The 23,122-nt window shown below is 50.7% G+C and overlaps 1 protein-coding gene across 1 annotated transcript in view; it reads right to left on the bottom strand.

Moving 5' to 3' along the window:
* Col23a1 (collagen type XXIII alpha 1 chain) overlaps window positions 1-23,122 on the bottom strand; it is a 353,361-nt gene that overhangs the window by 14,267 nt on the left and 315,972 nt on the right. Inside the window, exons 6-16 of the mRNA XM_027949642.2 lie at window positions 14,201-14,227; window positions 13,085-13,111; window positions 11,736-11,762; window positions 7,627-7,743; window positions 6,664-6,699; window positions 6,164-6,190; window positions 4,765-4,791; window positions 3,619-3,672; window positions 3,012-3,074; window positions 2,506-2,550; window positions 1,037-1,114 (exon numbers count right to left, since the gene is read on the bottom strand). Of these exons, the coding sequence (XP_027805443.1) occupies window positions 1,037-1,114; window positions 2,506-2,550; window positions 3,012-3,074; window positions 3,619-3,672; window positions 4,765-4,791; window positions 6,164-6,190; window positions 6,664-6,699; window positions 7,627-7,743; window positions 11,736-11,762; window positions 13,085-13,111; window positions 14,201-14,227 (528 nt within the window). The remainder of the gene's footprint in view (window positions 1-1,036; window positions 1,115-2,505; window positions 2,551-3,011; window positions 3,075-3,618; window positions 3,673-4,764; window positions 4,792-6,163; window positions 6,191-6,663; window positions 6,700-7,626; window positions 7,744-11,735; window positions 11,763-13,084; window positions 13,112-14,200; window positions 14,228-23,122) is intronic.

The raw sequence follows: 23,122 nt of genomic DNA, 5'->3' as shown, positions 1-23,122 counted from the left end.
TCAGTCTTCAGACTTATGCCCCTTCCTAAAGGGCACACCCTTCCCAGCTCCCCTGGTTTGACAAAGTCTTGTCCTACCAACTCTATACTCAGTCCTCCCAACCAGTCCCCTTCCTGTTGGCCTCTCCACTTACTACCTTTCCTCCACACCTGCCTCTCTGAGGGGCTCCTTGCCTACAGTTCTCCCCGACATTCATGCACCTTCATTCCCTAGCCAGTGTGGTTTTTTTGGGAGGTCATTCTCCTGCTCAAGAACTGACTATGGTTGCCTATTGTCCATCAAATCAATTTATCATCCTAATCTGGCATCCAAAATCCACCTTCTGACTCCCTGCACAGTAGGGCTTCTCCCATGTGGCTCCTAGCTAGCTCAGGACACACCATGCATGTGCACGCCCTCAGGGCCAAGTCGCACCATGCAACACCATGCAGGCCCAGAGTGGGCCATAGTTACCATCAACTTGTACTTCCCCGAGGCCTGTGGGAGATAACTGGAATTGAAGCTTGGGTGGGGTCAGGTACCAGTGCCCGGTCTGGTCTCTGATGACCACCCTGTCACTACCCCAGCTCCTTTCCCTGGTACCCATGAGCAGTTGGCATCCTACCTCTCTCTCCTCTGCTCGTGGGTCTCAAGTTTGCCAGTCAGAGGTCATGCATTTTTTTCAGGTTCCTGAGACAGACCCTTCCCCACTTATCTTCCCTCACAACAATTATTAGAAGATCCTGCCCTTTAGTCAGCTAGGTTTAGTGACCAGGAAATGCTCTGCATTCTGCCCTTGAGTGGGGAGCTTCCCTTTTAGCTTTAACCTTTGGGGAGTTTGTGGGGCACATAACCACATGCACAGCAGCTCTCTGGGTACCACGGGGTCTCAGAACAGCACTGATTGCCGTATCTGGACCTAATAGAATTGAGGCCTTTGTGGTGAGCTGCCCCTGGTCCCTTTGTAAAGAAGTACAGGATTAATACACAAATTGAGCAATCATTCCCTCAGGAAATGAGCACCAAGGGGGCACCCTGGTCCCCCTAGGATCACTACCTTAAGGGCATCCAGGATCCTGCCGTCATAGTCGATCACCACAGTGTCTCCTTGCTCGCCCTTGAGGCCTGGGGGTCCCTGAGGCAGGAGAATGAGTTTCAGGGAAGAGCTATATTGATGGATGACATGGTAGCTGTCTCTGCGTCATACCCAGAGATGAGGATGACAGAACAGCCTGGATACCCAGGCCCACATGCAGGCCTGTGGCACTGGGGGTCGGCTCCCCAGTGTGCGCAGGCCTCAGATGTGAGCTGACAGGACCTCAGCGTGTGAGGGAAGGGGCAGGCAGGGGGTCTGGGGTCCCACTGAGGAATCACCTCCCCCTGGCCTGAGGGATGGCTGTGATTTGCCTTCATGTGGGCGTTCAAGCCCACTGAGGCCTGACCCCTGAGTTCTCAGAAAAATGGAAAGCCTAATTTTGATGAGAAGCTCTTCAGACTTTTAAACATTGCCAGTAAACAATACCAAAACCAAACCCTCATCCCCCACTCCCCCAGCCTTCTGAAACACTGTGTACACCAATGATGGACCCTTGTGGCTGGATCCGCCTTCGGGCCTCCACTTCCCAACCTCCGCCCGGGGCTGCACAAATGTGCATCAAATCCACATTCATTCCTGGTTGTGTGCACACTGCACGCATCTGCACTTGTCCACACCCACAGGCGCTGGCATGTGCACTGCTGCAGGCCTAGCTCACCCCCTCTGAGCCCCACTTCTCCACGGGGGCTGATCTAGGCCAGAAGCGAAGGGTCAAAAGCACTTTGGTTCAGGCTTAGAGTCAGCCCCTGGCATGCGGTGGTGAGAGTCAGGCCTGGCTGGTCTTGTCTCCTAGCTTCCCCAGGGCCACGACCTGTATGGAACTGTCCAGTGTATACACGAACCCCACACTCAGTGCCCGATCTACCAGCCACCTGCACAGCCAGGCTGGGGGTTCTGACCTATTCTTTGGAGGAAGAAGTCAGCTACCAGGAGCAAGAGGGGCTGTGGTTGCATCAGGTGACAGAGTCAAGGATAGAATTCTGGATATTAGTGTATAAAAGTACATCTATAAGGACTGGTTACAAAGATCTGGGGCCAGCTGGAGGGGGAGCTGTGCCCCTCATGAGAGGCATGAATGTCTATGTGGGGCTGGGAAAAGCAGGTTCTACCCCACAGTGGGCAGGGCCATGCTGTATGACAAATTGAGGACCTATGTTTGAATATGAAGAGTCTAGAAAGACTATACAGTCACCCGTGCAGGGGAAGAACTCTTATTTGATAAGAGGTTGGGACTCTAACTTTTACATATCTGAATTTCAACTTTCAACCACAAGCATGGATCAGGATATTTTAAACAGTCAGTAAAAAAGGTAAAAAAAAAAAATTAAAAGAAGTGCCTAGGTCCTGTAGCTGCTCTGCTCCTCTGGGGTCTTCTGCAGCTACTGGCCCCCCTGCATCCCACTGGTATGGCCCGAGGGGAGGTGGCTTACCCGGGGCCCGGCAGCTCCGTCTGTGCCTCGGTGGCCAGGCTCCCCCTGTGGAGATACACAGTTGCAGCCTAAAGTGTGGGACTCCCTCCCACCCCCTCCCACTTCAGTCTCCTCCTCTCAAAAGGGCCCATGCTGGAGTCCCAATGGCCTGCATATAAGAAAGGCCTTCCAGGAGGAGGATTTCCAGAGAGAGGACATATGAGACCCTATTCTGACCACATACTGTGAACAGATGGGGACACTGAGGTGCAGGAGCCTAAGGGTACATGATGGGTTGGCCCAGGACAGGGCCCAAATGGAGGCCTTATCACTTACCCAGATCTACTGCCCTCCCACACCCCAATGCCACCCTCTGATTATGAGTCCAAGGAGACTCCTGGCCCAGGCCTGCCCAGGACTCCCCCATTTAAAAGGCAAAAAAGAGGTGAAACTCCATCTGTCCCTTGTAACCGGGTGATGGTTTGAATGGGGCCTTCAGGTGCTGGAGCAGAGCACTCTAATGTCACCTTAGGTCCTGGGGCACCGTCCATGCCGTTCTCTCCTTGGGGCCCCACATTCCCTGGCTCACCCTGAAATACAAATATTCACAGTGATAGCAAGTGCTGGGAATAGGCGTGAGGTTGCCCCGGGGCTGCTGGGCCTTGCTAGCAGGCCTCCTGGAGTACATGCCTCACCAGGGGAAGCGAGGTGGACCTCAAGGCTCTTCCCAGCCACAGATACCAGCTTCTGGTCTGGGTTTTGGCACACACTTGAGGCAGCTCAGGAGTACAAGAGACATTTTAGAGGCAGGCTGGCCAGGACTTGGCTATTACAAGGGTTTGGGGGCTCAAGGTGTGCAGATGATACCATGTTCCTGGCTTGGGAACAGGGTAGAGAGTGGGTTCATCTAAGATGAGAACAAAGAGGCCTTGAGGATGTGAAGGAAAGCAAGCGGCTGGGTAAGCTGCCAGGTCTGCAGGCAAGTGAGGTCTAGAACTTTCCTGCTGCTTCCCTCTGGCCTGCCCTGGCCACACCCCTATGATGTGAAGGGACTGGGCGGGGGCCTCACCAGACAGATGGCCACTGTGGGAGGAGGAAGGCAGAGGGACCCCTGGGGAATAGGCATATACCTACCTTGGGCCCTGGGGGCCCAGGGAGCCCTGGCTGGCTGGGTATCCCATCATCCCCCTGAGGAGAAAAGAGTTGAGGCTGCAGACATCCCACCTGGCCAGATCCTCTGATGGCCTGTCACTCCTCCCTCCTCTAGACTCCCAGCATCCCAGTCCATTCCTGGCACCAGCACCAGGAACTGCAGGTTCCTCCTCCCCTCCTTAACCCTCTAGGGCAGGGGTGGCATTAGATTCATCTCTATTCCCTGCCCCCACCAGCCCAGAGCCAGCCCCAGCAGGTGTTTGCAGAAACGAGGGGTGCACAGATAAATAAGAGTAAATTCATTAATTCATTCATCAAATATTTTGTGGGTCAGACAGACGAAGTCTCTGCTCAGAAGGAGTGACAGGAGGACAAGGGGAAAGAAATATTTAAATAAGTGGAAGGTGTCATATCAGGAATTAGCATAAGTTTTGGGAAAAGAATATAAGAGGATGGCATGATGGAAAGGAATTTGGGGGAGAGCCTGTTTTAGCAGGTGGCCCAGGGAAGGACTCGTGAGGAGGGGACAGTGTTGCTGAGAACTGGATCGGGAGGAGGAGGCCTAGTCATGGGAAGAGGACTCCAGTTTAGTGGTTGGTTCCCAAGTTGGAAGTGCACATCACAGTCACCCAGAGGGCTGCTGAATCAGACCCCAGGACCTCACCCCCAGAGTCTCTAATTCAGTGGGCCCAGAGTGAACCCCAGAATCTATATTTCTTTCTTTTGTGGTACAGAGGATTAAACTCATGGTTTCATGCATGCTAGACAAGTGCTCTACCCCTGAGCTACACCCTCAGCCTGGAATTTGCTTTTCCAACAAACCCCCAGGTGATGCTGACAATGCTGGTCCCAGGACCATACTTTGAGAACCACTGATCCAGCCCAGAAGTGGGCATGACCTCGGTGTGTTTGAGGAAGAAAAGAGTGAGTGAGTCTGTGAATAAATGAATGAAATCCTGACTCCACTGAGATACAGGACAGGGCAGCCATCCACAGTGAGCACTCCATGGAGAGAAGGGGACCCTCCCCATAGGGAAGCACCATCCTCATCCTGGTCCCCTGCCCCTGCTCTTCTCTCCAGCTACTTCCTGTCACTGGCCAAGAAGCATTTCCACAGGGGCCCCTTACCTTCTTTCCAGGAATGCCAGGCTCACCCTGAAAGGGAGACAATAGGAGAGCAAGAGAGAGGTCAGAGTCACAGGAGCATGGTCTACACACCAGACCCATTTCTCTTTTAGAAGTGGCACCAATGACCCACAGCCAGTGCCAGCCCAGAGACCCCTGAATGACCCCTCTAGAGAAATGCACGTGGGCAATGAAGCTCTTAGATTCTGAGTCAGTCACCCCCACTGACCCTGGGCAAGTCACTGCTCTTCAAAGTAGGGAGGTAACTCCCCCAGCCTCGGAGGGCTGTTGGCAGGGTGAGAGAGAGCTCCCCAGGAAGCCCATGCTCACAGCAGGTGCTCAATAAGTGGATCTCTCTTCTCATCCTTCCCTTCTTCTCATCCAGTGTCTCCTTCAGGAGATACAGCATGGGGGTAGGAAGAAAAAAGAGCTGACATTGAGCGGGCTTTAAAAAAACTAACATGGATGAAAACTTGTGACCACACAAAAACCTGTCCCTGGAGGTTGGTAACAGCTGTATTCATAATTGCCAAAATTTGGAGGCAATTGAGATGTCTTTCAGTGGGTGATTGGGAAAATAAACTGGTACCTTTCAACACTGGAGTAACACTTGGCCCTAAAAGGCAATGAGCCATCAACCCATGAAAAGAAATTGTGGAACCTTAAATGTATACTTCTAAGAGAAAATAGCCAATCCCAAAAGGCTACATACTGTCTGACTCCAACTGTGTGACATCTGGAGAAGGCAAAGCTAAGGAGACAGTCAAAACATCAGTGGTTGTCAGGGATTAGGAAGGAGGAAGGGAAGAACGGGTGGATTTTTAAGGCAGTGAAATGACCCTTAGGTTCTAGAATGAAGGGTACATGTCATCATACATCTGCCCAAACCCATAGAATATGACACCACCGAGAATGAACCGCCATGTCAACTCTGGGCTTTGGGTGGTGATGTGTCAAGGTAGGTCATCAACTGTGGCAGACATACTGACTGTGGTCCAGGATGTTGTTAATGGGGGAGGCTGTGCACATGTAGGGGTGTGTGCAGAGGGTGTATGGAACTCTCAGTACCTTTCACTCAATTTTGCTGTGAACAGGAAACTGCTCCAAAAATAAAGTCTATTAAAAACAAAGCAGCTAATGTGTTTTATGATTCAACTCTCACAGCCCAGTGTGAAGTTGAGGCAGGAAAGGTTTATTATGCTCCCATTTAATAGAGGGGTAAACAGAAGCCCTCTGCAGATGCAGTAGCCTGGGATCTGGGCTACTAACCCATCATGGACCTGGAACTCCTAACCCTTCTGCCTCAGCTTCACTGGGTGGAGTGGGGGTGGGGGGAAAGGTGGTAGTGAGGGTATCTGTCCCCCAGGTCTGGGGAACAGGAGGAGGAGTGAGGAGTACTCACCTTGGACCCTGGGGGTCCCTCAGGGCCCTGGAATAGGAGAAGAGAAGGTGTTAAACATTACACTGGAGGCTGATTCTAGGCCTGTGTTCTTTATCACCCTCCTTTTATAAAGGGTGACATCATGACAGGAAGAGGCAGGCCTGTCACTGGAATGGTGGTGGTGCATCCAGTACTAGGACCGACTGCTCATTCTTTGGACAGCTGCTGCATTAGGGCTCTAGACTCCCACCCAGGACTCCAGACTCCCATTCTGGAAGGTGGGGCTATGGGAATTTGGTCCCAGATGGGTGCCTTGCACATCTATTTCCCTGATGCAGGCAGAGGGCAGGAGTGCAGGCATTTGCACGCTTATAGCTTCAGGCCTCAGGCACGTAAGCATTGCAAGCATGTACACAGGCACGCTACATGGTCCCGGTATGGGTGTGTGTGGCAAAGGAGCTTCCAGGTCTGGAAACTACAGCCCTGCCAGCCCTGGCCTCTGAAATGCCCTGGATACTGACCATCTCTCCATCTTGTCCAGGCTCTCCTTTGGGACCCTGAGGGGACATGAGAGAATAGCAATGAGGATCCAAGAATGTCACATTTAGTTGAATCCATTCAACTCACCATAGGCCCTGGGCTGGGCTGTAAGTACATGATCACATTTCATCCTCATCCAACACTGAAACAGTGGGCATCATGTCCCCATTGCACAGATGAGAAGGTTTGAGAAGGTTAAGGCTTATATGCCCAACATGATAAGGAATAGGTAAGCCAGTTGAGTAGCTACTCTGGTATCAGTAGGGGACCCTGTTGGCAGTTTGGTGGAGGTGTGGGCTCTGCACTGGAGGGGAAGGACATGGTTGGAGTCCCTGGAAATGGGTGGTAGAAGGAGATTTGGCCTCCAGGGTTTGGGTTAGGACTATAGGAGGAAAACTGAGGCTAACTAGTTAGCGCTGAGGAGAAAGTGGGGCAGGGAGAGGAGCAGGGGTTGGTGAAGATCTGCAGAGAAATGCCCACCTATGTGTTGCAGGGTCAGAGTCAGGGGGTCAGGATTGAGACTGAGATTGCAAATAAAGTCAGGGTTAGGGGAAAAGGATCTATTTGGAGTAAGAGTTGGGCTTGGAGTTAGGGTCAGATTCTATAGGAGTCAGGGTTAGGTCTGGATAATAGTCTGAATTGAGGGTGTGGACTGGGATTTGAGAATGAGGTTGGGGTGAGGGTCTTGATTAGGGTTAGGACAGATTAGAGTTAGATTTAAGGCTTGGTTGAGGTAAGGGTTAGGGTTAGGGTTAGAGTCTAGAGTCAAGGACAAGATTTGAATTGGAAATCGATGGAGTTGAGGTTTAGCATTTGGATTGGGTGAAGGTTGGTGTTGGGTTTGTACTAGGGATAGGGCTGGAGTTGGTTCCTGAATCAGGGCTTGGGGTTTTGGTCAATATAGACCCACGGTTTGGGTGCTCCAACTCCAGGCCTTCTCTTACCACTGGGCCTTGAAGTCCCTTGGGGCCATCTTTCCCAGTGTCGCCAGGAGGGCCACGGGCCCCAGGTGGTCCAGGGGGCCCTGGAGGCCCAGTAGCTCCATCTTGCCCTTGATCCCCCTGAAAGAGATGGGGTTTGGTGTGACCCTGAGGGAGAGGGGAAGGGGTACCAGCCTCCAGAGAGAGGATGCATGTGAAGGGAATAATGCTGTGTAAAAAAAAGCCAAACTCAAGAGAGTCACACGCTGTATGGTTGCAGCTATGCAGTGCCCTTGAATAACGAAATCATACAGATGGGAGTTAGTGGTTGCTTGTGGTTAAGAACGGGCGGGGAGGAAGATGACCATGAACATGAAAGGGTAGCATGAGGGAATCTGTGTGTATCTACGAGTGTGATAACATTGCACAGAACAAAATACACACCTGAACACAAATGAGTGTATGTCAAATTGAGGAAATAAGAATCAGGTTGTTGGGTTGTAGCAACACAATTTTCCTCCTGGTGAGATTGCTCTACAGTGATGCAAGAGGTCACCATTGGGGAAAACTGGATGGAAGGTGCATTGGGTCAGTACCACTCCCCCCACCCGCCCTGAACATAAAGGTACATTGGGTGTTATTTATAACAACTGCATGTGAATCTGTAGCAATCTCAAAATAAAAAGCTTAAAAAACATAAAAAGGTACACACAGTCTTCTCCAACACTAAATTCGCAGTTCTTGGACCCAATGTTAGTACTGGATCAGACCTCAGGCAGCCAGAGCCCTCACCTCATGGCCCCAGCCCACAAGGAGGGAAGCCCACAGCATGACTGGCACATTTTTGCTGCCCTAGCAGGGCCTGCCCAACACTGGCATAGGATATATAGTAAAGGGCACATCCATCGTGTCAGCGGCTCCCAACCTTCTTGTAAGCTGAAGAAGGAAGAAGCCTTTTGTGGACTCAGCACTGAGCAAGCCAGGGTCTCCTGGAGGTTATTTACTCAATCTGTGTGCTGAGCCAGCTAGGCACTACTGTTGTCTCATTTTACAGAAGAAGTGGGCGGGGGTCAGAGAGGGTGATCATTTACCCAGGATTACAGAGCTAGGAAATGCTGAGTGTCCTCTGACTGCCAAGGCAACTGGTCTCTTTTAGTATATGTGCTGCCGAAGCAAGCACCAACTGGTCTCTTTTAGACCTTTTTTTTTTTTCAGATGAATCCCTACCCCACCATGATATGAAAAAACTCACCTCTCTAGCCCGGGTCCTGATCAAAGGGTTATAATTTCAGATTAAAGAGAAGAAAACTGGCAGTATAGTTGTTTGGTCACCCAGCTTCAGGTGGTGAAGGTAGCAGGTAAATTCCTGTTTCATTTAGCTCTAAATCAGGAAGAACTTGATTCTCCCTCCTGCAGCTCTGAGGCCCCATTTTGGGAACCATCGGCCTGGATCCTACTTTTTATTTATTTATTTTTTAATATTTAGCTTTTAGTTTTAGGTGGACACAGTATCTTTATTTTTATTTTTATGTGGTGTTGAGGATCGAATCCAGGGCCCCACACATGCTAGGTGAGCGCTCTACCACTGAGCCACAACCCCAGCCCTGGATTCTACTTATTCAAGCATAAAACTTGAGCTCCTCCTAGGGGAGGTTCTCAGCATCTCTCAGGGCCATGGCTCCCTCCTCCCTCAGGGATTGGATGACTGAGGTCTAACCCTGGAAATGTGGGGTGAGGAGAGGGTGGGGGTGCACGGCAAACCAACAGGCTCAGACCCCTCACTCGGTCAGACTACCTTGAGGATGCGGAGACTGTACGCAGGATGGTCTCTACTTATAAAGCCTGGATTGAGCCGTGGGAAAACCATCTAGTCAGCAAAGGGTTGGGTGGTCAGAAAAGCAGGAGGGGGATTTAAAAAAAAATCACAAGGCTATTTCTGTAGGCACAGTCACCTAACCCAGCTCAGAGAAAGGCAGCTTGGTTGTTCGGTATGCAGACTGCCTGCTCCAAAGATGGCTGCTATGCTGGCTTCTGGCCCACAGGCTCTTCTACAACAAGGCCTTCCCACTGCCTATCAAGAGCCAGGGCTCTTTCTCTTCCTACTTGACTCTGGGTGGGCCCAGTGACTGACGTGACCAATAGAATGCAGTGGAAGTGATGCTATGTCCATTCTGGGTAGAGCTCTTCACAGTCCTGGCAGCCCCCACTTCCTGTCTCTTGAAACGCAGCTCTTAAGATTCCTTCTAGAAACCCAGCCGCCATGTTGGGAGAAGCTGGAGATCTGTGGAGAGTCACATGTGGATGCTTCCCAGCTAAGCTGCGCTGGCGGTGAACATGTGAGGGGACCATCACCTTGGTCTCCCAAACAGCTGCCTTTCATGAGAGAGACCCTAGCCAGCCCAGAACATCATGAGAGAGAATGACAGACCATTGTTTTAAGTCACTAAACTTTTTTTGGGGGGTGGTGGTTGGGAAAGTTGTTTCATAGATGATTGGAATATTGGGACAACAGGGAGGATACCCATGAAGTGGGAAAGGGCTAGAGTGGGGGGACATCTGCTCTTCCATAACTTTGGGAGTCAGAGGATTTCTAGTCTGTGGTGGAGTAGGCATCCTCATTTGGAAGATAAGCTTCTCTATATCCACCAGAAAGAAAAAAAAAAAAGGGATTTTTCTCAGCAGCTACAAAAAACAGGAGTACCTTTTCTTTGACTTCAGGGATATCTTACCAGCTTTATGCAGCCCTGGACCTGGCCTTGCCTTCCCATCAGAGGCCCGGCACAGGAGAGCTCTGTCCTGGGAACTCAGCCCCTTTCCTGCTCCCAGCTCATGATTATAACCATCCTGTGATGTAGGCTCTACTGTCCTCATTTCAAAAAATAAACCAGGCTCAGAGCCATGAAGTTGCAGAGCAGGGGCTTAGGCCACCAAGCCCAGCCTATGCTGTCTGCCCTGTACCCCTACTCCCTACTTTCTTTCTTTATTATTATTATTATTATTGTTTTGGTACTGCAGATTGAACTGAGGGGTGCTTAGCCACTGAGGAAAATCCCCGGCCCTTTTTTTTGTATTTTATTCAGACATAGGGTCTCACTGAGTTGCTTAGAGCCTTGCTAAGTTGCCGAGGTTGGCTTTGAACTCATGATCCTCCTGCCTCAGCCTCCCACAGGGATTACAGGTGTACATTACCACACCTGGCCCCTATTTTCTTTTAATTATCCTGTAAGTAGTTCCCTCCTCCAGGCCCAAGTGGCTCATTCTTCCTCCATTCCATTCCTACCTCCACTGCAGATGATTGATGTGGGTGACTAACTTGGGGCTATAGTGTCCACCCCATAAGATTCTTAGAAACAACCAGAAGTACACCATGATCCAGCCTTTCTCTGGGCAGCTGATGTCCATCTCTCAACCTCTCTAGTTAAGGCTCCCTGCTGGGGCCATGCTAGAAATGGTCAGGGCACCTGTCTACGGCTGCTACTTAAGTGAGCCTTTACCGAGACCCACTTTAGGGTCCCCAGCTCAGGTTCAGTTTCTGTTGGAGGGAAACCCAAGTTCAGCACAAGGCACTTCTGAGTTCCTAAGCCCAGGGGACACTGAGGGGCAGAGGTAGTTTGGGAGGAGATGCAGATCTACTAATGGGCTCTGGATACTTTTATGATCATAATAAATCTCAACAGCAACCACTGTGATAGGGGCTATCATCCAGACCCATGGTTGGAGCAACTGAGTCTCAGAGGGAAAGGTGACTTGTACAAGGTCACTTAGGTGGCAGAGCTGAGCTTTGGGGCCAAATCTGCTGGCCTCAGAGCCTTCCCTTTTTTGGAGTACCAGCTGCCTTCAGGAAGGTCAGTCTCTGGTCTGGAACCAGGGCCAGCTCCATCATCTGGTCACCCATGCTGACAAGGAGAGGGAATGGGAAATATACCAGGTATTCACCACCTGGATGGGATATCACAACCTTGGCCAAACCAGGGTGTCTTGGGGGCTTCCATGGTGGGAGGGTGGTGTCACTTGCCTCTGTCTGTGATAAGCTATAGGGAGCTGGGACCCACAGGAAATGCTAGATGTGCTTTATTATAATAACATGAAACAAACCACATGGGGGGGTGAGGGAGGTGATGCTCCATTCTTACCCGGGGGCCAAAGTCTCCTGGTGCACCCTAGAAACAAAAAAACAAGGGGATAGATCACCAGAACAGTCACTGTTTGTTCACATTTCCCATTGAGCATGTACTCTGTGCTCTGTGCTTTACATATATGGTCTGCTTAATTCTAACAAAAACAACAGGCAGGCCCCATTTTTATCTCCCTTTCCAGTGAGGAAATTGAGTCACAGAGAGGCCAAGTAATCTGTTAGCAGATTCAGGGTTTGAAACCCAGGTACTCTCTTATCTATGACCAGCTCCCAGATATTTGAGGCCTCAGACGTGGTGGATCAGGCACATCTGCTTCTACTGTGACCTCTTAGAATCCCTGAGCCTTGGAACAGTGAGGTATGGTAAGGATTAATTGTCATATAAAGTCATCAAGCTTTGGGGCAGTGCATCGTGTAGCGACAGATACCAAGTCACTAGTTTCTCTCTGGTCTCAAAGCCCCTGCTTCAATTATTTCTGTCTTGGTTGAATCAGTTAGAACGAGTGAGAAGGCAATCATGATCCCTACTAACTATACTAGTGTCTCCTCATCAACAAAGAACATGCAGACCATGAATCTGTGAGGCTGGTTTAAATTTATAAATGGGGAAACTGAGGCTCACAGAAACAGGCAACTTGCCTAAACCCACAGAGTTGGTGATGGAACTGGAATACAAAACGGAGGCTCTGAACACCAAATCCTATGCCTTTCCATGGCTTCCTCAGCCCTGATGGTAACCTGGAACCCTGTCTTCCCTTACCTGAGTGGTCCTATTACACCGGGGTCCACCATCCACCAAGCTCTTGCTTCTCCATCTCTGAATTCTGGGAAGGGATGGATGTGGCCCAGCCATTTCTGGACCTTCCCTGGAGGCCTTCAGTTGACCCTGCCATACCTAAGTCTGCTCTGGTCCCTCTCTCCTCTAATACCACCATCAGGGACACATAAATCCCATCCTCCAGGATGCTGCCTGTGACTTTGACTACCAAATGCTAGGGAAGCTTTTCTCACAGCAGTCTGCAAAGAGCTTTCTGCCACCTGTTTCCCTGAGGGGGTGTCCTCCCCACAGAGAACACCAGTAACGGTCCTTGTTCAACTCCCCCAAGTTCTCTTGGCACTTCTTCATTGTTCGTTTATTTGGGAATATGTCATTCTGGACAGAATTCAGATTCAACACTCCTGGCATATATATTATCAAAGGTAAGTCTTGTAACCATTTTAGGAGGTAGGCATATGTACTTGTCCCATTTTATGGATGGGGAAACTCTATGGAACTGGGCTCTGGAGGCAGGTTTCTGGTTTCCTTCATCAGCCTCCAACATCTGGACAGTCTCCAGCAACACTTACCTTTTCCCCTTTGGGGCCTGGAAGTCCCTGGGGAAGGAAGGTGGAGAGAGAACAGGCATGAGTGAGGAGGGCTAGGTTGGCTGCCCTTCTGGCTGCCCATGGCTTTGAGGGCACAGGGGCCTGTGATTCTGGGCAGAGGGGAGTGGCTGGGTGGAGAATCACATACAAGCCTGTCAGCCCTCAATGACAGCTGCCTTCATCGGCTTTATGGAAACTCATATCTCAGTCCTCAGCATGAGGGAGATGAGGGTTTGGGGATCACCAGTAAGGGCCCATGGACATCCTTGCAGCAGAGAAAGGGGCACATGTGTTAGTCACTTCTCCTAGAAGTCACAGATCCTCACTGCTCAGCACACCCCTGTTCCAGATTCTGGTAAGGAGGCTACTGCCCTGAGGTGTCTATTGAATCTGCAAGGCAGGCAGTAGACAGAGATCTTGTCTCCAGAAGTGACAGCCCCTCAGAGGCTCCATCTACTCATCTCAGCTGGATGAGTCATCCATTCATCCTTCCATTCATCTGTCCGTCCGTCCGTCCATCCATCCATCCATCCATCCATCCACCATCCCTCCCTCCCTCCATCCATCCCTCCCTCCACCCACCTACCCAACCTCCGTCCATCTATCTGTTTGCCCATCTATCTATACCTGCTTATTTATTTGTGTTTATATCTTCCTGTGCGTCTTAATCATCCGCTGAGGACACCCAAGGACCATAAGCTCCTGGCTCAGGTGTTGAGAACTTCTCAGCCTGATACCACTGTGGAAGTCTCAAGAATGAACAAGAGACACTTGGAACCCACTGGGAGGGGCTTGCAGACTCTGAGGGCTGCCTAGATACCAGGGACTGACTGCACTGTCCACCATTGTTCATAACCCCACAACATCCCTGTGAGGGAGGAGTGAATACACCCATTTGAGAGATAAGAAACTTTAGACTCGGGGCTAAAGTTTTAGAAGGGGCTCCTCATGGTTGCAGTCAAAAGATGGACACCCAGTGGCTTCTCTTTGGCTGAACCAGGTTTCCAGTGGCCCCTTCCCTCAGATGCCCCATGGTCACTCCCAACTCTGCAGGGGCAGCCTTGTCCCAGGATCACCTAGAATTGCCTTGTCACTTACGGGCTTGCCATCCAGACCCAGGGGTCCCTGGAAAATGAGAGAGAGTAAAGGTTACACATGGGAACAGCACTTCCTCCGTGTTGTATGACCCAGAAGCATCGTTCAGTGATAAGAAAATGAAGACTGTCCTGAACCCAGAGGTCTGAGTATATCCCGGGTGGACTCGGGGAGGGACGGTGGGCTTCTGTCCATTGTCTGATACCCAGAATCTCCTCCTATGACAGCAGAGTCCATAACACCCCATTGTTTGGGCAGGGTTGCTGGGGATGGCACATGGCCACAATTCCCTTGGCCAATGTGACAGGTGCAGGCATGAGCCTGTGGCCCAAGCTGAGCCTTGAGTGTCATGTTTGGGACTTCAAGGGGAAAGAGGACTCTTTCCTTGCAATGGGGTTGAGCTTAGAGCTCTGGGGAGGTGATCATGTGACTTGAAAACGAGCCAACAGAGCAGAGAGCAGAGTTGAGAGACAGAGAGTAAGGCAGGGCTGAGGGCCCAACGCTGCAGCTACCTCTGCACACCCTGTGTGTGAGCTAGGACTGTGCCCCCCTTGAGCCAGCCTGAAGTGAGCTTCTGTCACTTGTAACTGATGAAACCCAAAGGAGCATCCTGCGTGGCTGCAGCTGAGAGAAAGCCACAGGGCAAGTCCTGAGAGATGGGATCTCAGCCACCTCTAAGGTCTCTGGTGTCTGCAGAGGGCCAGCAGCCATGGCACGGGAGCCTTACAGAAGCCTCACCCAGTTTCCCCTCCTGGCAGGGCTGCCAAGGAATCCAACAGGTGGGAATCCTGCAGACCAGCACTGTTTGGTCTCTGCCATGCCCTCTGCTCCTTCCCTCCACTGTCCCTTCATTCCTATATACTTCACTTTTGACCCCAGCAGCGTTTTCTGCAACGCCACATTCTGAGTCTCACACATACTGCCCACTCTCCCAAATTTGTACCTTTCCTCTCAATTCCTTCCTCTTCTGTGAAGCCTCCAGGTTTCTCTACTTCCCAGAGTCAGGCCATCTGTCCCTGTTCCCAGAACATATATTCTAAGGGTTGCACACGGCATGACATATGGCTAATGTGTGTCTACACAAGTCCTCTCCAGTAGAGCCAGGAAGAGGGTGTGATCCCCTGTGTCTCCAGCGCTCACATGAGGCCTGGCATGGATCATGTGCTCAGGAAGTGTGTGCTGAGTCAAACTAAGAAAACAGAGAAAAAAAAAATATGTGCAGATACATATCCAGGTTTAGTAGCCCGTATCTGAAATGCCTAGGACCAGAGTATTTTGGAGTTCCGATTTTTTTTTTCCAGATTTTGAGATATAGGAAACCCAACACTTTTTGTGCACCAACATGATATCACAAGTGGAAAATTCCACACTATGAAACTTTGTTTCATTTATTAAATTATTAAGAATATTTCATAAATTGCCTTCAGGCTAGGTATGTAAGGTACATATGACACAGATGAATTTCGTATTGGGTCCTATTTCCCAAGATAGCACATTAGGTTCATATAAATACAGGTTGGGTATCCCTCATCTGAAATGTTTGAATCTGAAGTGATTTGGATTTTAATCTTTTTTTAAATTTTGGAGTATTTGAAAAAATATTCCAAACTAGAATAAACTGCTGGCTTCTCTGGCTTGAACTCCAAACTGCTCTCAGAGGAATCAGCAGATCAGCCAATTTCCCAGGTGATGCAAGAGTCTCTACCCTGGGGAGGGCTTGTTGCCAGGGCCTTGTGTCTGCCAGGAAACCAGGGCAATTCTGAAAACTGGGGACTGAGTGCTTCCAGCCATCAGCTTCATGGTCAGCTGAGGGTTTGGACATCAGAATGATGGCCTGGGGACAGCTGGGATCCCAGGAGAGGGGACTGGGGCCATTCCAGTCTTGGGGGTCCAGGTCCTGAGGGACCTTGGTCAGGGCCTTGATCCCAGCCACAGGCACAGTTCTGGTCACCACTGGAAGCTGCCCTAGCTGGCCATGCTCCTTTTTCCAGGTCCTGGCTCTTGTGACCCGTGGATCCACAGGCCCGAGACTCCTGCCTTGCGTAGAACACTAAATTGGGCCTTTCCCCCCCTCAACCCGCTACTCTCAGGCCCTGCTAGGCCTCTTCAGGGCTGTGTCCTGCTGGATGTCTCTGCTGTGGACACCTCACTCAGGCCTGACTCTCTAGGCTGCCACAACATACACTGGGTCCAGTACCAGCCAGGGTCTCTCCTGAGAGTTCTCTGTGGCCCCCACACTTAGCCTTAATCACTGTGGCAACCCTATGGGGTAGGTCTTAATACTGCCCTATTACTGAGGAGGAAATCTGAGGCCCATTGAGGGGAAGACCTCACCCAGGGCCAGGACCAAAGCCCCCGTTCCTGGCCACCCTTTCCCCTCTTGTTTGGCTTTGCAAGTCTCTGTTGTTCCCATTGCATCCTAGACGGTGCTTGCCCACTGGCCTCCAGTCACCTCTTCTAGTGTGGTTGCCACCACAGACCATGCCCAGGCTCTGCGAGCATGGCGTGTCATGCCAAACTGTTGAAAACTATGCCTGACTCCTGCACATCGCGTGGACTAAAAGTGCCACAATGCAAACCAAGAGTAAAAAACGGTGAAGGCACAGGTTGGAACTAAATAAAGCTCTTTCTTCTTGTTATTCAGACAGGAAGGACGCAGTAAGCCCTATAGCTAAATCACCTAGGCATTGTCCCCAGGTCCCTTCCCTGAACAAATACCTATAGTCCATATATGGCCCTGGAGAACTTCCTAGAATGCAAATATGATCGCAGTGGTCTCCTGTTTGAGGTCCTCTATGGAATCTCACTCATGAAGGAAAACATCCAGATCTCCTAGTCTGGTGCCCAAATGACCCCTCCCCATCCCAGGCCTGGGCACTCCCTATGTTCTACATATCTTTCCATGGTACCTGTGTCCCATTTTGGCTTCTTCCAGGGCTGGGACTACCTTGGCATCATTTCTGGGTTCTGGGACCCAGTTCCAGGATATCTGCTAGGATGTCATGAAGCTCACAGAGCCAGGGTGTTTCACTTTTCTAGAAGTGTCTGCAGAAGGGAGCCCAGGATGTTCTTTGTTCTTGACCCTAGAGGGGGCATCTCAGTGCTGCCAGCTGTTGCTGGAACTGTTTGGTGGCCAGATTTCAGCTTAGAGTGACCACAGGGCTCAACGCTGCCCTCTGCCAACTCTGAGACTGTCCTTGGTGGGTCATTGATGGTACAGCCTTGGTCCCCATGGCTTCTTTCATGAGTGTGAGAAGCCTCTCAAGTGTCAGAAAGCCAGCTTTCCCATTGAGGGCCCTGCCTACATTTGAGACGACAGAATGCTTGACTTCCAGAACTTGGAGTTTAGAAAGATTTGAATAGGAATCCAGGGTGGTGATGCACAACTGTAACGCAAGGTACTCCGGAGGCTGAGGCAGGAGGATCATAAGTTCAAGGTTAGCTAGGGCAAGATAGCAAGACCCTCTCTCAAAATAAAAAAAATAAAAAGGGCTGGGAATGTGGTTCAGTGGTGGAGCACTTGCCTAAATGGGTAGGTCCCTGAGTTTGATCCCCAGCACTGTAAACTAGCTAACACTAACTAACTAACTAACTAACTAACTAACTAACTAACTAACTAACAGATAGCTTCCCAATAAAGACAGAGGTGTGGTATAAACAGAGCTACTGGAAATGCCTATTGTGGAGTTAGAGGAAAGTCAATTCCAGTTCCACTGGATCCCAAGCCAGGAGCTGATGGTTCGTGTATTTCCGCAACAAACACACGAACTTCACTCATAAATACTGACAGAAAAGAAAGTGCCAGAACCTGGTCTTTGGGATGGAGCAGACCAACAGCTCTGGCCTTGGTCTGTGGAGGTGGCCATGGATTCATCTGTGATGACATCTGAGTAAGAAGACTGTCCCCAGGCCTCTAAATGAATTTTCTCCCTGAGCCTTGGAGTGGCTTGCTCTATGGCCCCCATTTCAAGGTCTGGCAGAGTCAAGGCAAAGAAACTGTCATATGAGTGTCTGTGAACGATCTGTAAACTAGATGTTTCTATGGGCTGGAAAAAGGGTTGAACCTGGCTTTAGTGCTCTTGAGAGAGGGACACACACCTCAAGGAACCAAAATTGAATAGGGGGTGGGGGTGTCAAGTTGGACCAAGGAGCAGGGCAGGGTTCAGACTGAGAGTCCAAACCAATAACCAGCCAGTTCTGAGCAGAACAGGGGCTGTTCAGGAAGGGTAGACTCCCCAGACTGGGCAGATACCTGCCTCCCTGGTGGGAGAGGGGCTATCTCTCTTATCAAGGTAGCCCTTCCCTGCCTCAGTGAGTATGATGCTGACCTGTTGATTTGCTACTCTCCTCACATCTCCAACAATAGCAAGAAAAGTAGCTGGGGTGGGGGCAGGAGTACCAGCAACTCACATAGTGCAGGCAGGGGCTTGGGCCTTGCTGGACCTCAGTTCAAATCCCTTCTCTGAGCCTCAGCTTCTTCTTCCAGCTGCCACACCACCGTGGCTGTAGGCTCTCCATCTCTGCCTGCCTCCTCCCTGCCTGATCAAAGCCGTGGAATCCACCAGAGGTTTTCAACGCCCCCTGCCCACTGTGAAACCCCACAGCTGCTTACCAGCCTCGGGTCTGCTTTAACTCACTCTTTCCCTGAGGAGAGCAGCTGGCCTCCTGGATGCTTCTGGGTGTGCAAGAAGCAACAAAACTCTGAGCTGCACATGAAGGAGAAGAGACAAAGCCTCCAGCACTGGCTCAGCCCCTTGTCTCACTGAGGGACCCACGTGTGCCAGAGCCTCAGTTATCTCATTTGTAAAATTGGAGGCCAGGACAAGTTCAAGTTGAGACCCAAGTCATTATCCCCTGTTTCCTCATCTACCAGACAAGACAGGCAGCCCCGTGGGCAAGCAGACATGGAACTGGGGTCTGCATTGGTCTGGCTGGGCCAGTGCTGGAACTGACCTTTGTGTGGCCAGCAGGGGGATGCCAGGCTGCTCTACCTGTTGACACCTGTTATCTTGGGGGTTTGTTCCCACTGTCCTTCACCCTATTGAGGCTTTTTGTAAGCAGGGTTCCACAGAGCTGTCTTTTGATATGAACAAGTATGACCTCAGAGGAGAGATTTCTTTCTATTGATGGATTAATCGCAGAACTGGGGATGGAACCAGGGCTTGGTGTTCTACATGCTCTACATGCCCAGCCCTTTTTACTGTATTTTGAGATAGAGTCTTACTAATTGTGCAGTCTGATCTTGAGCTTGAACTTGAACTTGGGATCCTCCTACCTCAGCCTCCCGTGCTCTACCACTGAGCTGTGCGCTCATCTCCCGAGTAGCTGGGATTATAGGCGAGTACCACTATGCCTGGCTTGAGGTAAAACAATTTTGGGACATGGTGTCTGTGTCTCCATCCTTGGGACTTTGCAATACCTATCATCAGCCAATGAAAGCTATGCTGATCTGTTCACTCCCTGCTGGGGAAAGGCCCAGGCAGGCCCTGTTATTCCCCACTAGTTCCGTCAAGGCAGAGATGAAGGCAGTAAAGACCACATTCCAGGCTAAGACTCAGTCCCTCTGGTTGTGGCTCAGTCTTCCCTGATACCAGTTGGAACACCTCTAGAACTGAACTGAATCAACAAACTGGCTGTGTTTAGTTGCAAACAGGAGTAAATGCTCCAACATGCCAGAGTTGGGTGACTGTCTAATTCTCTGGTTGTAATTAATGCTGACAGCTCCCATCAGGGGAATGGAGACCTCAAAATGCACAGGGAAGGGGCCCCTGGATGAGGGGCTTACCAGGATTATCAGTCCAGGGCCTAGTAATTATGCCACAGATGTTGACAATTCATCAAATTACAAGGCCGGTGGAGCCCGAGGTCCTAGCCTGAAAAGGGTGCATTCCTGTGTGAACGCTCCCTGAGCCTCCTCCTAGGCTTCCTTAGGGCTGGCCAGCAGTTGAGGTGTGGGTGGGCAGCCTCCTCCAGGCAGGTCAGCGCCATATGGTTCTGATTTCTTAGGCCAGGCTGCTTGCAAACATGTGAGCTGCAGCAAGGCTGTCCAGGGCTTAGCAATTTCCCAATCTTGAATTCCCTGACACAGGGCAAGGAAAGAAAGGGTCTTCTATGCTTAGGGCCAGCCCAGCTGCTGCTCATGGTGTAGTATTCTCCCTAGAGATCCTGGGATCTGGGGTGCTTTGTAGAGTGGGCTTGTAGTCACCTATTAGACCCCAGCTCATTGCAAGCTTTAGATATTTTTGGTACCTGGGATAGACCCAGAGGCACTTACCACTGAACCACATTCCCATCTCTTTTTAAATATGTATTTTGTTTTAGAGCCAGGGTCTCACTGAGTTGCTTAAGACCTCAATAAATTGCTGAGGCTGGCTTTGAACTTGAGATTCTCCTGCCTCAGGCTCCCAAGCTGCTGGGATTTACAGATGTGTGCCACCATGCCTGGCAAGCTGTAGGAGTTTTGCTGAATGGGGGCCTAGGAGCCTGCACCAAGGTGGGGACCTGCCTTACTTGTTTTATGGCCCTGCCTATGCTGGGTCCTTGTCCACTCCTCAGCTGGAGGGTGAAGGATTGGGCTTGGGCATTGTCTTTCCTGGAGCCAGGTTTGGTCCATGCAGTTAAAAACAAAGCAAAATAAAAATGCCTCAAACAAACATCTTCCCCAAACCCCCAAGCCTCCAAACATCTGAATCAGTTGCAACATTTAAACAAGGTGACATTTCACATCAACATCCAGAGTTTGGAATATATTTGAAAAAAGGGGAGATCTCACAGCTCCTGGCCCACACTCCTGCCTGGCAATACCTTCTGTGCCAACTGCTTTCTTAGCTGGATACTACCCAGGGCCACAGGCTCTACTTCTCCCTACCACCTCACACCTGGCTGGTTGCCCTGGGGAGGTGATCTGCCAGCTATGTAGGGACTTCTGAGGTTGTCACCTTTGGCCTAGAAAATCTCCCAGGTTCCTTTTGCCCATGTGATGCTATGAGGCCATGGAACCAGCTGGCTTCTATTTTGGGGCTGGGCATGCTCAGTGAACAGCCTGTGTGTGCTGGAAGCAATTACACCTATGTCCACGTTACACATCACGGCTGGGAGAGGTGGTGTTTACAGTGCTAAGCCTTTGAACTGATCCCAAATACCTGCTTAAATTACACATTCATTGGTGGGGAGAAACATGATTACCCTGTCAGGTATCAGGAAAAATTGCTTCTAGTTGGGGTGGAGGGGAATGGAGGGCCTTGACTTCTACCAGGAGGATGGAGGATGGCATTGGGAGTCAGCTATGTCTGCCTGGACTGCTTCTGGCCTTGGGTCAGTGGCTCAGGCCCGTGGTGCTGGTCTGGTATAAGGCACTGTAAATAGCAGACAGGCCAGGGCCCCCACTGCCAGCATATTTGGGCGCTGGTCTTGGATGGGGTGGGGCTCTAGCAGCATGGGGCATACCAGAAGGGGGATGGTCAAAGCATGGCTCGAACTTCATGATGGACACCTTGGGACAGGGCTATGGAGACAGCTCACAGCAGTCTGAAGTTAAGGGTCCTTTAGCTCACCCTGTACACAGCAGGGATCCCTGTGGCTGCTGGACCACACCCAGGCCAAGCTCTTGCTCTGTCCTTGGTCTGATGGAGTCACCTGCTTCCTTTCTCCCCAGTCTGCTTGCACTTGATTCCCAGATTCCTTTTTTTTGGCAGTGCTGGGGATTGAACCCAGGGCCTGATGCATACTGAGCAAGTGCTCTACCACTGAGCTGTGTGCCCATCTCCAGTCTCTTTGACAGCCATCTATTGGGCCGCAGGGTGGATCTTCCGTTGTTTCTACAGACAACAGAAGCTGGGCAATTGTTACCCATGGGCAAATAATTGGTTAAAATCCTTATGAATCCAAAAAATTTTTGTAAACTTTGAATTTACAGATTTTCTTGAAACACTATGTGGGATTGTCCTGCATAGGGTGAAGCACAGCATCTCATTTAAGTGGGACAGATGCCCCCAGTTCACCCAAGCCCCACTGTTTATGCTCTCCCACATCCAGCCAACCTCACCAGTTTTCCTACCTGTTGGGACCCTATAAAGCAACAGTGAGCTTGTGAACCTATAACTCGAGCTCTGAGCCATCTCTCCAGTCCTTCCGCCCTTCTCCCAGGACTCGGTTTCCCCCACAGCAGCCTCCACTAGTGTCCCTGCCTCCTGCCCTGCATACCAGTTCTTTTGCACAGGAAAGGGTTAAAGGATGTCATGATAACTGTTCCCACCCTGTAGGCCTCAGACTGAGATGCCCAACCTCTCTGGAGTCCGTGTCCTTCTCTGAAAAGAGGCTCCAAGTTACAGATGGAATGGCTCCTCTGAATCTTGGCACCCTGGGTGCCCGAAGAAGCTGGGCTGAAGGAGCAACTTGTTTGTTTGGCCAGTTCGAGGGGAGTGGATCTGGGAGATAAAGTAGACATAGAGTGACAACACTCTTGCCTTCTTCTCTGGACATTACCAACCCTGGTAATTCAGTCAGATGCCATTATCATCCCTATTTTATAGACAAGAAGGCTGAGAACCAGGCATGGACAGGTTGGTCTGGGACCCCCGACCAAATGCCCCATCTTCCCATCTCTCCTCTGGCTTCAGTAGCACCTGGCACATCCTGACCCTCTGCCAGTAGGGCCAAGTCGCACCCCTTGGTCTGCCATCCAAGGAAAATTGCATCCTAAGCACTTACTTCCAGTGGTGAAGGTCAGGGGTACTGCCATAAGGGAAGGAGGTTGGAAAGCCAAGAAGATGCTGGTAAGAGAGGAGCTGCAGGAGGACCCTCCACCCAGAGGACCCCACTCCCCTCTGTACCCCACCACAGTTACCGACTCATTGCTCTGTCTTCCTTCCCACGGTAACTAACCATGGTGACTCTATCTCTGAGGCTCCAGTGCCCATCGAAGGC

The sequence above is a fragment of the Marmota flaviventris genome, chromosome 5 (genome assembly GCF_047511675.1).
Source record: "Marmota flaviventris isolate mMarFla1 chromosome 5, mMarFla1.hap1, whole genome shotgun sequence".
Lineage (NCBI taxonomy): Eukaryota > Metazoa > Chordata > Mammalia > Rodentia > Sciuridae > Marmota > Marmota flaviventris.
The sequence above is the reverse complement of the archived record's forward strand: the minus strand, read 5'-3'. Positions and strand labels throughout refer to the sequence as shown.